The sequence below is a fragment of the Pseudozyma hubeiensis genome, assembly GCF_000403515.1.
Source record: "Pseudozyma hubeiensis SY62 DNA, scaffold: PHS57, whole genome shotgun sequence".
Taxonomy (NCBI): Eukaryota; Fungi; Basidiomycota; class Ustilaginomycetes; order Ustilaginales; family Ustilaginaceae; genus Pseudozyma; species Pseudozyma hubeiensis.
Window position 1 is genome coordinate 136,013 of NW_012133839.1, and position 14,488 is coordinate 150,500.

Sequence of the window (14,488 nt, forward strand, 5' to 3'; positions counted from 1 at the left end):
ACGGGGTTTTGTTGGATGTGTAGTTTTCGCGAATACTAGCCGTGTGGTGGCTGATCTGAGAAAGCATACGTGCTTCTTCGAGTGTGCAGTGTGTGTGTGTCAATCGCTGCAGCGCCGTCTGAGGAAGCTGAGATCAACACCGTCTTGCGGTCCCGACCACCTCGACCTCCAACTCTCACCGAATCCCACGTCACAAATCACGACCACACACCTACACTCACACACCACTTGTCTTCTCCAACGTCCTTTTTCCCCATTCTCTCTCTGTTTGTGCATCTATTCTAATCCCACAACTTGATCAGCCCATCCCAGCCCGCCGTGACAACCTTACTGCTTTCCCTGGTCAACCACACGTGGCTGCTCACCGCCTCCGCATGCGCCCCTCTCAACCGCTTCAACAGCCTGGCGCTCTTCCAATCCCAAAAGCACACATCGCCCTTCCCATCACCGCTACTCACAAATCTTCCATCCGGGCTCCACCCAACCTCACAACCGAACCCAGCCACATTATGACCCTTGAACACCTTCTTCCGATTCTGCTTCATCCCATCCGCAGCGAAGGCGAGGATCGTATTGTCCATGCTCTGCGCAACCAACCACTTCCCGCTCGGTGACAGCGAAACGCTCGGCATGGAATGCATCCCCGGATCCGCCACGTATTTCACCACCACGGGAATATCGTAGTCCCACACCCGCAGCGTCTTGTCGTCCGAGGTAGAGACGAAGCGTCGATCGGCGTCGACGAAGGTGAGCGTGTTGATCGAGCCCAGGTGCGAAGTGTATTCTTGGGTGATGGTGGAGGTGGGGATGTGGTATTGGAGGATCTTCTTGTCGGACATTCCGGCGAGGAAGGTGTCCGGTTGCGAGGGGTGAAAGGTGAGGCAGTTGGCGGTGGAACCGGGGGTGAAGGTCGAGAGACACGCGCCGGTCTCCGTGTCCCAGAGCTTGATGTGTCGGTCGTAGGAGGTTGACAAAAAGCGGCGACCATCGGGTGAGAAGGCGACGTCGCGTACACCTTGCGTGTGACCCATAAAGGTTCGCAGACACGCCCGATCGTGGTAAACATCCCACAGCTTGACCGTCGTGTCCAGCGAAGCCGAGAGCAGCAGATGCCCGGAACCCGGTAGGAGCTTGACGGTGGAGATTCCCTTGGTGTGCCCACGGAAGGTGTGGATGCACGTTTTGGGCAGGAAACACTGCTGCTCGCCCGGCTCGCTCGACAGGTTGACGTCGACGTCGGTGGGCACGTGCATGTAGGTGCGCCCCTGGTAGTCGTACATGCTCTTGCCGTGGAAGATGCTCTTCTCCGTCACTTTTTCGGGTTCTTCCTCCTCGGCCTTCTTCCTCTCTTGTTCAGCGCGAAGCTTGTCCTTCTCCCGTGCATCCGCCTTGGCCTGCGCAGCTTTCAACTCTTGTTGCGTCGGACCAACGCTCGAATCCTCTCCCAACAACTGCACAGCCACATTCTCGTCTCCTTTCCACTTCGCCCACGGACCGACGTACGCCCCCTCTCCATCCACCACACCCGGATCCCCAACCGTCCCATCCCGTTTCTTCTTCCTCGCCTTCTCCGCACCAGCACCACGATACACCGCACCCTTAGCGGCACGAACGTCCGCCGCGCTCGCGCCTCCCATCATCGCTGCTGCCCTCTGATCACCAACGTACTGCGATGATCCAGCCAGCGAGGGGTCTCTCGCATACCCGTATATGTGGAAGGTGCGTTGCTGGTTTCGGAAGTCAAAGTCCGAGACGGCGGTGGACTCGACGTGACCGGTGACTGTGTTCTGCTGTGCTCCGAGGGTGTGTGGGGCGAACGGGTTTTGTGGACCGAGCTGGGGTGCGGTCATGTCGGCGTAGGGGATGTTGACGTGCATGGTGGTGTCGCCGGGTCGCATGAGCAGCGCTTCAGCGGCGGACGAGTTGTCGATGACTTTGGGCGCCAGAGCTACTGCGGATGAGGAAGCTTGGGTCGAGGTCGACGCTGATGGTGTTGCGGCCGCATCGGTGCTATTGTTCTTCCTTGAAGCACGGGACTTGCGTGGGGAATGGTCGACTGGTGGCTGAGGTGTGTTATGTGAAGTTGACGCCTGCTGGGCTTTGAGGCTGCTCAACCCGAATGCGTCGGATGGATCGTACTCCAATGGCTCGGTGCTGGTCGGCGTCCGGCGGGTTTTGACGAGCTTTGGCGCCGATTGCTCTGCAACATCGCTGTCGTCTGAGCTGTACCCTGCGAGTGCATCCATGTCGAGCGTGTGTTTTGCTGTGCAAAGCTGATGGTTGGTCGTTGGAAGAAATGGTTGCCGAAGAAGCTGAGCATCCTTTGACGTGCAGTTTCAGGTCCGATTTCCGAAGTTTGAGACTAAATTTTGAGAAACGCTTTCAGATTTTTGGAGGGAGCTTTTCTTCTTGTCCTTTCCCATACCTTGCTCCCATCACCTCGTCCTCACAAGCATCGTCAAGAACATTTGAAAGATGCCGTTCGATCCACGCACAAAGTCGCGCAACACCACGACCCTGCCCGCTGCCCTGCGCGACGAGCTCGGACTGGCAGCTCCTTCAGCACGCAAGCGTCACGATCGCGCTCAGCGATTCAACCCACACACTGGCTCGAGCAGACCTCAGCTCAAAGCGATAGGTCGACCGCAGAGCGCCTTGAATGGAGCGCAAAAGGGGGCCACCAGAGGTCCGATCAAGTCGCTGCGCAATCAGGAGAAGGAGCATAAGGAGCAGTTGCGCCAGCAGCGCTCGCATCCCGCTTCGGCTCCACCTCAGCACAAACAGCGTCGTGTCGAGGCGAGCAACACTGCTTCTTCGCACGCCTCTTCATCACGCAGGCCAGAGACGAATGACGAAAAGCCGCAGCAGAAGAGGAAGTTGGAGAAACAGCCGGAGAAAACGCTCAAAGTAATCAAGAAACCCAAGAGCACCTCATCTAAAGCAGCAGACGAATCCGAACCCATCGAACCCAAGACTCGACTCAACCCCTTCACCGGCGAGCTCGAACTCATCAGACCCTCCCGAAAGAAGGCCACCTCAGAGAAGCCGACAGCCCTCGAAAAGATGCTAGCACGAGCGGAGGCAGGTCCCTCGTCATCGTCTCGATCCCGGTCCACCGACATGCACGCTGGTGGCAAAAAGAAGAGCAGAAGGAACATGAGTCAGCAGGAGAAGGATGAGGAGGACGAGATTCGCTGGCTCGAATACAGTCTCGGTAACAGCAGGAAGGGGCAAGATGTGGTCAGGGATGATTTGGACGACTTTCTGGACGACCTGGACAAGTTCCAGGTCGGGATGTATGATGAGAGTGATAGCGAAGACGAGGATGAAGAGGAAAGCGATGATTCTGGGCTGGAGGAAGTGACTGCGAGCGAGGAGGATGAGGACGAGTCGGAGGAGTCTGAAGGGAGCCAGAGCGAGAGCGAAGCGGAGAGTGCAAGTGAGGATGTGGAAAGCGATGGTGATATGGAAGGGGTGGATGGAATGTACGAATTCGATTCGAATGACGAAAACGATTTCAGCAATTGGGATGCCGCTATGGCAACGACGGACGAAGAAGAGCAGCAAGGCGATGACGATGACGAAGAGGAGCTCTCCGAAAGCGACGACGGTTCAGAGGCCGAAGAGGCTCGCGCTCTCATCGATGGAGCTGCATCGACATCTTCAACCTCAGCAGCTGCTGCTCCTACTGCGACTACCACCGCCACCACCTCAAAGTACATCCCACCAGCACTCCGAGCCAAACTCGCAGCCGAATCCTCTTCCGCTCCCACCCATACGTCTGCCTCCGCTCCACTCACCACCGACCTCGAAATGGACCCCATCGCCTCCCAAAAGCTGCGCCGCCAAGCTCAAGGCCTCCTCAACCGTCTCGGCGACGCCAACATCGAAACCATCCTCACCGACTACGAAGCCCTCTACCGAACCCACCCTCGCGCACACGTCACCTCCACCATCACCCAGCTCATCCTCGACACCGTCACTTCGCGCTCCAACCTCGTCGACACCTTCGTCATTCTCCACGCTGCGCTCGTGGCTGCGCTTCACAAGGTGGTCGGTGTCGAGTTCGCTGCCTTCTTCGTGCAGCGTCTCGTGGAGGAGCTGACGAAGCACTACACTGCGTTGAACGAACGCGGGGCGGGGGGAGGAGGGGAAGAGGAGGGTGAGGAGAAGGGAAAAGAGTGTCTGAACTTGACGGTTCTGGCCTGCGAGCTGTACAACTTGCACGTGGTGGCTTGTCCCCTCATCTACGACCTCATTCGAATGTTCCTCGGCCAACAACCCACCACCACCACCGCCATGGACAAGGCTGGCGTCACTGAGGTGGATATCGAGTTGCTGCTGAAAACCATCCGATCGTGTGGCTTCCAACTTCGATCCGACGACCCCACCTCGCTCAAGTCCATCATCTCTCTCACCCAATCCCGCGTCGCCTCCTCCTCATCTACCGCCACCTCCACTCGAACCAAGTTCATGCTCGAACGGATGACAGATCTGGACAAGAAGTCGACCAGCGGTGGTAAGGCGGGTGGTAACGATGCTTCGAATGCGAACAGTGCGGCGGGGCAACTTTTGACGAGGATGAAAAAGTTCTTGGGAGGGTTGGGCAGGAAGCGCACTGTCAAGGCGCACGAAGCGTTGAGGATCGGGTTGAAGGATCTGCAGGATGCGGATCGGAAGGGCAAGTGGTGGTTGGTGGGTGCGGCGTGGACGGGCCAGAGCGATCAGACGGATGCGCAAGGTCTGACAAAGTTGCTGCCCATGAACGCACGTGCTTCCACGCTGCAATCCTCCGCTTCTGCGCAAACTCCACCCGAAGACCCGCACCACACCGAGCTGCTCTCCCTCGCCCGTGCACAGGGGATGAACACCGACACCCGCCGTCTCGTCTTCATCACCCTCCTCACTTCGGCCGACTTCCGCCAAGCTGCCGAGAATCTGCTGCTGCTCAAACTCAACGACACCCAGCGTCGCGAGATCATCCGCGTCCTCATCCACTGCCTCGGCTCCGAATCCACCTACAACCCGTACTACACGCTCATCGGTCAGGAGATCTGTCGCAACCACCACGGCATGCGCATCACGCTCCAGTACTGTCTCTGGGACTTCCTCCGCGAGATAGGTCAGAAGCAGGTGGGCGGTGAAAAGTTCTCCGCTGCGCTCTTCGAGAGCGAGGATCAGAGTGGCGCGAAAAAAGTGGATCCGAGAAGGATTGGGAACATGGCTCGGGCGTACGCATGGTGGATCTCGAAGGAATGTCTGTCCTTGCAGTCGCTCAAAACGATCGATTTCACAGCGCTTCACCCCGTCCCAGCGCAGTTCTTGGGTCTGCTGCTCATCCACCTCGTCCTCTCCATCCAGTCGAAATCAGCCGCCAAGACGCTACACCTTCCGACCGTCACAGCAGCGCTCAAGCACGAAAAGCTCGCCAAACTCGTCCAGGGTAATCTGATCGGCGGAAGCCCGGATCTGGTCAAAGGGTTGCTGCTGTTTTTGAACACAAAGTTGGACGAGAGGTCGCAGAGAAAGTTGGTGCTGGGCGAGGAGAAGGGGTTGAGGGAGAAGATGCAACCGCTGCTGGAGGTGGTGAAAGAAGGGGCCGAGGTGGTGAGGAGGACGGTGCAGGTGATTGTGCAGCAGCAGGATGGGGTCGCGGATGGCGGGGAAGGTGGGGTGGGGATGGATAGCGAGGACGATGATGAAGACAGCGACGACTATTGATCGATCTGTGATGGCGAGACACAGACAGGCTGAAAGCTACGTGCCGGGCGACCCGTTCTCAACAGTCACGCAAGTCACGCCGGTGATCGATACAAATGTTGCAAAACAGAACTCTCGTGCTTGTGCAGGCGAATGTGCTTTGCTGTGTGAATAATGTAGATGACAATCATGACTGCCGACTCCCTCCTTAGAACGATATCGCGTCTACACGCCATCATTCCCCTCCTTTTCCCTTCGGAGTTCCCTCCCCCGTCCCCTCCACCTTCCTTCGCTTACTAGCAGCGACCATCTCCTTCCTCCTGTTCGCCTCCCTCCTCCCTACACTGCTCGCCGCGCTCGTCCTAATCCCCTTCCTCTCAGGAGCCCTCGCCTTCAGCTTCTTCCTCTCCTTCTTCCCCGGGCCCTTCAACCCGACCATCCACTCTGGCACCTCGCATCCGCTCTGCCTCATGACATTGACCACGGTCTTCAAATGACCCGCGTCTTCCTTCGTAAAGTAAGTGATGGCCCTACCCTTCCTGCCTGCCCTACCCGTTCTGCCGATCCTGTGAATGTAGCTCTGGACGGATTGAGGGAAATCGTAGTTGATCACCAACTGGACTCCCTTGAAATCAATACCTCTGGCCATCAGTTCCGTACAGATCAACACCCATACATCGCCCCTCTTAAAGGCGCTGATGACACCTTCTCTTTGCAGCTTGGGTCGTTCGGAATGGATGACATCCACGTGCAACCCATCGTACACCAACTCGTGGAACAGATCCTTTGCTCGTTCGATCGACTGTACGAACAGCAGCACGGGTGGTTTGAGTCCTCCTTCCTGGATCAAAGATCGCAGGGCGTGGAGTTTTCCGTCTTCGGAACCGACGAATTGGAGTTCCTGAGAGACGCTTTCGGTCGCGGAATCTTTGTTGCCGATGATGACGCGACACTCGTCGATCATAAATGTCTTTGCCATCTCTTCGACACCGGCAGGAAGGGTGGCAGAGAACAGAGCTTTGCGAAGATGAGGATGGGAACACGCGGCGAGGATGGAATCCGTCTGTTGCAGGAATCCATCTTCCAACAATCGATCCGCTTCATCGAGCACCAAGTGTCGTACGTGGCTGAGATCCACCTCCTCCTTTTCGATGGCGTGAACGAGTCGCAGTGGAGTGGTGATGAGCACGTCGTACTTCTTGCGTTTGCTAGCGTCGGACGAGGATGCCTTCGAGATGGCGGTGGCATCGGACGTTTTGGTGAGAACGCAGATGCGGAAATTTCGTCCTTCAGAGAGACGTCGGAGTTGATCGTAGATCTGTTGGGCGAGCTCTCGCGTGGGAGAGACGATGACGGCTCGGAAGTTTTCCTTCTTCGAAGGTGCACGGAGATGATGGATGAGGGGAAGGAGGAAGGCGAGCGTTTTACCGGATCCTGTAGGTGCGCCGGCGAGGAGATCTCGGTTTGCGAGGAGGACAGGCATGGCACCTTTCTGGATTGCGGTGGGCACGCCCCATCCCCACTTGTCGAGGTTGGTGCGTAGCCATGGCTGGACGTGGAAGCGTGTCTCGAGCTCGGACCAGGATGCCATCGGGAGGGGAACATCTGTGCCTTTGAGTTTGATCTTGTTCTGCTTGAGAAAGGTGCTCAACGTCGCCTTTGTGACCGGTGCTGCATCTGAAATTTCATCGCGTTCATCATTTGAGTCGATACCGCTTTCAGCGTCGGATTCCTCATCGGCTTTGCGCTTTCCATCCTTCTTGCTCTGCCTATCCTCTCGCTCGACAGCCGAAGTGGTCGATTTCGTCTTGGCCGCCGATCCGAAAAAGTCCAACCCATCCGGCACGATCAGCTTAGCACCATTCGCTGAGCCGCTTTTCTCTCCATTCGTCCCCAGATCAGCAGCTGTACGCTTCCGCTTGCTCGTACCCGTCTTGCCGACAGAAGCTGCGCTGCCGGATGTCGAGGTAGAAGCCTGCTCATCAGCAGCGCCACCAAAGATCTTGAGGTCATTTTGGAAACGTTTCTTGTCGAAGTGAGCACCTCCGCCCGCCAGCGTTCGAAAGATGTCCATGGTGGGCAGGCCTCAAAGCTGAACGAGAACTGTGCGGGATCGTCAAGCGCAATAGAGGGTACCGAGTGTCGTTGATGGGAGGACGAAGAGGAAGGAACAGGCTGAGGAGGCTGTTTAACTTTCAATTTGCGCGAACCTTCGAAAAATTTGGCTCAGAGTGGAGCAATTTGGTTTTCCGATTCCCGCGATGCACAAACAGATCTAACAATTGCCCTCGGTCGAAACCTGCATAACTATGTCGACAGAAGCAAGCGATTGCTTTTGAGGCACATCATCGCGTCAAAATACAGCGAAGTAAGATGTAGACGAGATCGAAGGTGATGGTATATAGGATATGATCAGAGCAAAGACAAGTACAATGCGTCTTCCAGGCATGGGTGTAGAGATTGAACAGGAGACTCATCTGAAGCTCCACAGCTGCACCCTTTCTCGAGGCTGTTGTCCATCAATGGGAATGATCCCAGCGTTTGCTGAATTCGATGTTGCCTCCGTATAGGCGACGATGCTGACGATCTTGTCAAATGCGGTCGAGACCCATCGGATGACGCCTCGAGCTTGGCGATCGAAAAGGCGGCTGCCAACGAGTTGGCCGAGTGAGGGACCAAAACGCCGCGCATTGGTAGGTGTACTCTGGCACGCAACGTCGTCGTCAAGGCTCCAGACCTCTGACTCCTGGGAGATCGTCGGAGATCGAAGAGTGAGGACGTGGCTCATGTGTATCGCAGCTTCTTCGCCGTCTTCTTCCAGCAAAGTGGAGCTGGTCGACCTCGCTGAAGTGTGTTTCGACTGCTCTCTGCGCTCAGCCCCAAGCGCAGTGGCTCGAGCTCGGCGCATTGCACTGGCAATCGACTCGGTCTCACTCGACCGTTCGCCAAGGCTCCAGACCATGACACTGCCGTCTGCTCCGCCGCTGACGCATCGACCGTCCTCCAGCGCGACACTGTGCACGCTGCCCGTGTGACCGTGCAAGCTGCGACGATGCACAAGTCGCAGACCCTGTCGATGTGAAGCGGGTGTGGCCGTCGCCGAGCGAGACGTGGATGTGTGTGCTTGCCGCTCCTCGGTGTCTGTTCGGACAAAAGTCGTGGCACCGACAAGCTCGTAAACTTCGACCAGATTGTCGCTAGCCCCGAGGACGACGAAGGGATCGTCATAAGTCAGACTGGTAGATCTGCTGGATGCCGGTCCGAGCGATGAATGAAAAGCTTTGCGCTGTCCCGACGCGTCTCGGGGGGCATGTGAGGATGGCATGAAGTTTCCTCCGAGCATCAGTCGGCCTCTGGGATCGATGGGAGTCGGTCTGAAAGGATGCTTGGCTGTCGCATGCCGGCTCGTGACTTGAACTGCAGACGTCGACGTTGCATCGAGTCGTAGCCGCAGCACGACCTCTTGCACCGAAACACTCCAGGAAGAAGGGTAACAAGGTGTCGAGTACGCCAAGGTGACCCTGAATGCGACCTCCTCAAGACGATCATCCGTTCCGTGACGCTCGGTCGAGGAGAGTGAAGAAGAACGTTTCAAGCGTTTGGACACATGGTGGTAAGGCAGCTTCTTGAGGCGCAGGGAAGCCGGCCACGAGCATCGATAGCTCGACAGACGGTGGACAAGATCGAGCCGTGTGGTCGAGGAAGCTTGGGCGATTTGATAGAACGCAACATCGAACTTGGACGAGCACAGCACGACAGCAGGGCTGTCCAGTGCCGCCATGGTGATACAGTCGCCGATAGCGAGAAAGGCTGGCCTACAGAAGATATCTTCGGTGGCGATGACGGAGCCATTCACTGCTTTCAGAGAGAAGAGACTGATGTGGCCTGTCGTGTACGCCACAAGAACCCTCGCAAGCTTCTCTGAGTGCAGACGATCGCAGGCTTCCCATCTGCGTTTTCGATGTCTTGAGGGTTCGACAGGCGAACGATTCTCGCTGGAGGCGTTGTCAACAGCGATCTCAGTGACGCGAATCTGAGCAAGTGTGTTTCCACAGTTGTTGGAGTCGAGCAAGTCCTGCATGCCAGCTGACGTGAACCGCAAATCCGGACTCCGTTTGTGCAGGTCGCTAGGCACCTGACCGGCTCCGCCATCGTGCTGATCGAGAGAAGCTGAGTCAGGCTCCGAACGATATACGGAAACGCTCGGATTTGTTGGGATATGGCCACGATCGCCAGAGGCTGCGGTGAAGATGAAGCGATCCGACACTCTGACAATGGTGTCCGTAGACGAAGGTGGGTGAAGCTTCTCTGTTTGGCGAGCGACGGGTGGTGAAATGGTGCTGAGCACCGAGACGGCAAAATTGCCTCGCTGCCAGTTGGTCGAGACGCGGAAGATCTGCTCCCAGTCGAGCAGGTGATTTTTCGAGGTTTCGCTGGACGCTAGCCCATCCAGGAGAAGGGCGGACAAAGCTTCGTCGGCGTTAGCTTCAGCGCCCTCCGGCACGGTCCCCGAGGCCAGGTTCGAGGATGAGCGGTAGTAGCGACTGGGCAGGCGATGTATCTGTTTGTTGCCGTCGCCGGCAACGTGCTTGCCAGTCAGAAGATTCTGGTGCAGGAGCAGCGACCTGAGCTCTCGCAGAGCGGGAAGGGTAGAGGAGGTGGCATGCTTCCTCGAACCGCCATACTGTGGGCGAACGAAGGTGCAGTAGAACAGACGCTTCCAGAGGTGACGGTCCTTTGCCAAGGTACGAACTTGCTTGCTGACCAGCTGCAGTCGAGCGAGGTCCGGCGCATCTAGCAAGCTGAAGATGCGCAGGATGGTCTCGTCAGCTAGGCGGGGGTCCATCGGTAGCACTCCGGGAAAGATCACGCTGCTGTGCGTGCGTATCCAGGTGGTTGCTGCGCTCTACGTAGGATTATGCAGCGGTTTCCTAACCGCCATCGTGAGACTGCTTGAGATGGTCCGTCAGGTCTTGCCAGACATAGATAGAGCGAGCAGTTTGAGCGCTTACCAGGACCGATGTGGAAGGCTAGCTCATGTGCCCGGATGGTGGCAGGACGGCAGGGTGAAGTGATCTGGGCAGAGCTAGGCTGAGCCAGAATATGAGGTGGAGAAATCGAAAAATGCAAAGCCGAAATCCAAACCACGCGCGGCTCGTCCGACGCCCGCAAGACCGGGTCAGCTCTGTCCTGTAGTCTCGAACTCAGCTGCCGCAATTTGATTTGGGATACGCAAGCTACCACCTCATGGTCGGCATACAATAAGTAGACCCACTGTAGACGTAGACAAGCCAGAAAGATTAGAGTCGGTACATTTTGAGCATCCCCAGTCATTCCCGATTTTCGTGGCTGGGGTCTCGTGCCGATGCCTTGCACGGCTCATTTCGCAAATGGCTGTTCTAGATATATGCCGACAGCCACGCCAGGAAGGAAGAACGGCGATTCACGTGGTCAGCTGGCGGCAGGATCGCGGCTCTTGCATGAACGTTTTAGACTCGTTTGTGCGCTTCGACGCGGCTGAATTTATTCTCATTTATAAGATCAATAACTGCAGCCAGCGCTTGGACCGCTGCAGCAACTAGTGACTAGCTATCGACACGTAACTAGGCTGCAGCTTCCGAAACGGAGCAAACATCATCACCAACTCCGACGCACGCACTCCAATCGGCACAGGGTCGTGCTGCAGGCTTGTCGTCGTTGCCAGGTGTGCATGCGCAAAGTCACCTTGCACCGCCATCTACCCGGACCGATCAGTTCAGCTGTGATCACCCGACCAAGTCCGCCAAATACCAATACCAAATCGATCTTGATACAACACTCTTTCACCGGATCAGAGCGGCACGGATCATCTCAACCTTTTCGTCCATCACACTGGTGCAGCCATAGATCTCGGCAGCAACACCGAAGCCCTACATCCAACCAGCCCGTATCACCACAATCATATCGGTGAGATACAAATCACGAGGATGTCTGACATCTTCTCCGGCTCACCCGAGGCCGACGACCAACTGCCTTCGTTTATGGAGCAGAAGCTCAAGGCCAAAGCGTCAGCCTCTCGGAACATCCGTCAGCCATCGGCTGGTCCGAGCGAATCCACACCGCCGCGTAAAGACACTCTCTCGCCTTCCTCAGACGCTTCATCACAGTCGCATTCACACGCACATCATCACGCTCACCTGCATGGCCGTCACCACTCTCACTCCCACGGATCGCCGTCTCTCGCCGTACCGGGTGCACAGAGCGACAGAACACCATCGAGGTCCATGACGCGATCATCCACCCAGGACTATCGCGAAACGCTCGATGCAAAGAGCAAAGATCTCGAAGATGGCACCACCGTCATCAACCAATACTCCATCACCGATACCATTGGACGTGGCGCATATGGTACTGTTCGCAAGGCCGTGCTCACCGAACAGCCTGACGTCGCTTTTGCCGTCAAAGAGTTCGGCAAGACTCGTCTGCGCAAGACACACCGTGCAGAGCATCTGCGCAAACCAGCCCGCGGCCGAGGTATGCAGCGTCCTGGCAACCGTAGCGATCCCACCAAAGGAGGGCCCAATCCGAAGCAGGATGAGCAGGACGAGGCCAAGGATCCGCTCACCCTCATCCGCCACGAGATCGCCATTCTCAAGAAGCTCCACCATCCGAACGTTGTCCAGCTGTTCGAGGTGCTCGACGATCCCACCAAAGACAACCTCTACATGGTCTTTGAGTACTGTCCCGATGGTACAGTCATCGATGTAAAGCCCAACGTCAACACCAAACCGCTACCCGAAGACGTTGCGCGGCTCTACTTTGTCCAGATCCTCATGGGCATCGAGTATCTCCACGAGAACGAGATCGTCCATCGCGACATCAAGCCCGACAACATCCTGCTCACCGACAACCGCAAGACGTGCAAGATTGTCGACTTTGGCGTTTCGGAGATGTTTCTCAAGCCAGGCGACGACACGATGCAAAAGTCGGCCGGCAGTCCCGCTTTCATGAGCCCCGAGCTCTGCACCGCCGGTCACGCAGAGTACCACGGCAAGTCCGACGACGTCTGGTCGTTCGGCGTCACGCTCTACTGCATGGTCGTGGGCCACCTGCCTTTCAACAAGGACAATTTCTACGCCATGTATGAAGCCATCAAGAACGACGAGCCCGAATATCCGGATCACCTCTCGGATGACCTCAAAGATCTGCTCCAAAAAATGTTCATCAAGGATCCCGCAAAGCGCATCACGGTGCCACAGATGCGTGAGCATCCTTGGACGCTCGCTGTCGAGGATGGCATCCTGCTATCCAAGGAAGACAACCTCGAGGCCATGGTCTCGGAGATTACCGACGAGGACCTCGACTGCGCCATTTGCAAGATCACCAACATCTTCACTTTTGCGCGCGCCGTCTCTCGATTCAAAAAGGGCGGATCCATGCATCGAGCTCGGCAAGAGACCATGCGATCTTCCTCGGGCGACAGCAACAGCAACGACCGAAGCTGGTTCCCTGGGTCCACCTCGAGTTCCAACGACAAGGACGGATCCGACGCAAGGGACAGCGCCTCCGGAAGCGGCGATGCCGCCACCAAGAGCTTGGCCAGTGATGTCGAGACGATCAAGGAGGAGACTCCGACACCGGCATCACAAGATACGGTCATGGCTGATTCCGAGACAGGCAAGTCGCAAGACAGCGACGACAAGGTGCGTGGTCTTGAGAAAGCTGCCGCGTCCATGTTTGAATCTCCTCAGATGCACACGTTCGAGCTACCGCCCGAGGAGCCCAACTCCAATGGTCCGTTGCAGCGCGATCGCTCCGGTCCCATCTCGACGCTGCACAGACTCGAAGCAGATCAACGCAGCAGAAGTCCACCCATCATCACCATGGATTCACCCCGCAGCGCGTCACCCGAGATGTTCCATTCGCCCGCATCCGAAGGCGACGCGCCGTTTGGCGAGTCGAAGATGGACACCGGCTCGTCGTCACAGCCCTCATCGAGCGTCAACACCAGCACGCGGAGCACAGGCGACCGATCGACCGACTACACGACCGACACTTCCAAACCTGACGACGCCATCGCCTCGCATCTGTCTGACATGATGCTCGAACAGGGGAAGCAGCATCACTCGTCCGATGCACTGTCAGGCAGCGCCGGTCGTAAGTACGAGTCGCCCGAGCACTCCATTCAGCCCGACACGCACAACGAGCCGGATGCTGATGACGACGACCAGGACGACAATTCGCAGCCTCGACGGGCAAAGACACTGCAGGAACGTGCGGCGTCATTGGGGAAAAAGGAGTCGAAACCCAAGCCCAAGCTGTTGCCGGATCAGCCGACGTGTGAAAGCCCGCGGCATGAGAAGATCAAGACGCCGCCAGGTGCGGCCGAGGTATATATGCAGTGCGGCGAGTCGCCGGAAGTAGCAGACGAGGAGGGGAAGAAAGACGATAATCCGTATTTCAAGGATTCAGATAAGAGTGTGATCCAAGGGGAAGCACAGGAGAAACACGATTCGGACGAAGACATGCCCGAGGCTGCCAAGCAGCATCAGACTGTTTGACGGAGCTATGATCAGCTGTGGTGTCTTCTTCCGGCGTGATTGGGACGACAGCAATGGAAGCAAATTTGCAAATCAGACGTGTGCGAGAAACTGTGCGTTTGAGACAGATGCGGATTAAGTGCGAGTAGAAAGAAGGTTTTTTTTACAGCAGAACGAGATGCGGAAGTGAAAGATGGGGGACTGAGGTCGTCGTGTGCGGGGACGTAGGTGTCTGTACGTGTCCTTGCTGTAGATGCAAGACCACTGTG

At 56.9% G+C, this 14,488-nt stretch overlaps 5 protein-coding genes across 5 annotated transcripts; 2 read left to right on the forward strand and 3 right to left on the reverse strand.

Moving 5' to 3' along the window:
* Positions 1 to 281: 281 nt before the first annotated feature.
* Positions 282 to 2,246, reverse strand: PHSY_005930 (hypothetical protein; the record flags this gene model as incomplete). The annotated part of the gene is made up of 1 exon (XM_012336534.1): positions 282 to 2,246. The coding sequence occupies one exon, from the start codon at positions 2,244 to 2,246 to the stop codon at positions 282 to 284; it is 1,965 nt and encodes a 654-aa protein (XP_012191924.1).
* A 229-nt stretch (positions 2,247 to 2,475) lies between these two features.
* Positions 2,476 to 5,721, forward strand: PHSY_005931 (hypothetical protein; the record flags this gene model as incomplete). The annotated part of the gene is made up of 1 exon (XM_012336535.1): positions 2,476 to 5,721. One exon carries the CDS (start codon positions 2,476 to 2,478, stop codon positions 5,719 to 5,721), a length of 3,246 nt encoding a protein of 1,081 aa, XP_012191925.1.
* A 214-nt stretch (positions 5,722 to 5,935) lies between these two features.
* PHSY_005932 (hypothetical protein) lies at positions 5,936 to 7,774 on the reverse strand (the record flags this gene model as incomplete). Its single annotated transcript, XM_012336536.1, has 1 exon — positions 5,936 to 7,774. The coding sequence occupies one exon, from the start codon at positions 7,772 to 7,774 to the stop codon at positions 5,936 to 5,938; it is 1,839 nt and encodes a 612-aa protein (XP_012191926.1).
* Positions 7,775 to 8,173: 399 nt separating this feature from the next.
* On the reverse strand, positions 8,174 to 10,546 carry PHSY_005933 (hypothetical protein; the record flags this gene model as incomplete). Its single annotated transcript, XM_012336537.1, has 1 exon — positions 8,174 to 10,546. The coding sequence occupies one exon, from the start codon at positions 10,544 to 10,546 to the stop codon at positions 8,174 to 8,176; it is 2,373 nt and encodes a 790-aa protein (XP_012191927.1).
* Positions 10,547 to 11,963: 1,417 nt separating this feature from the next.
* PHSY_005934 (likely protein kinase) lies at positions 11,964 to 14,240 on the forward strand (the record flags this gene model as incomplete). Its single annotated transcript, XM_012336538.1, has 1 exon — positions 11,964 to 14,240. One exon carries the CDS (start codon positions 11,964 to 11,966, stop codon positions 14,238 to 14,240), a length of 2,277 nt encoding a protein of 758 aa, XP_012191928.1.
* Positions 14,241 to 14,488: the final 248 nt, after the last annotated feature.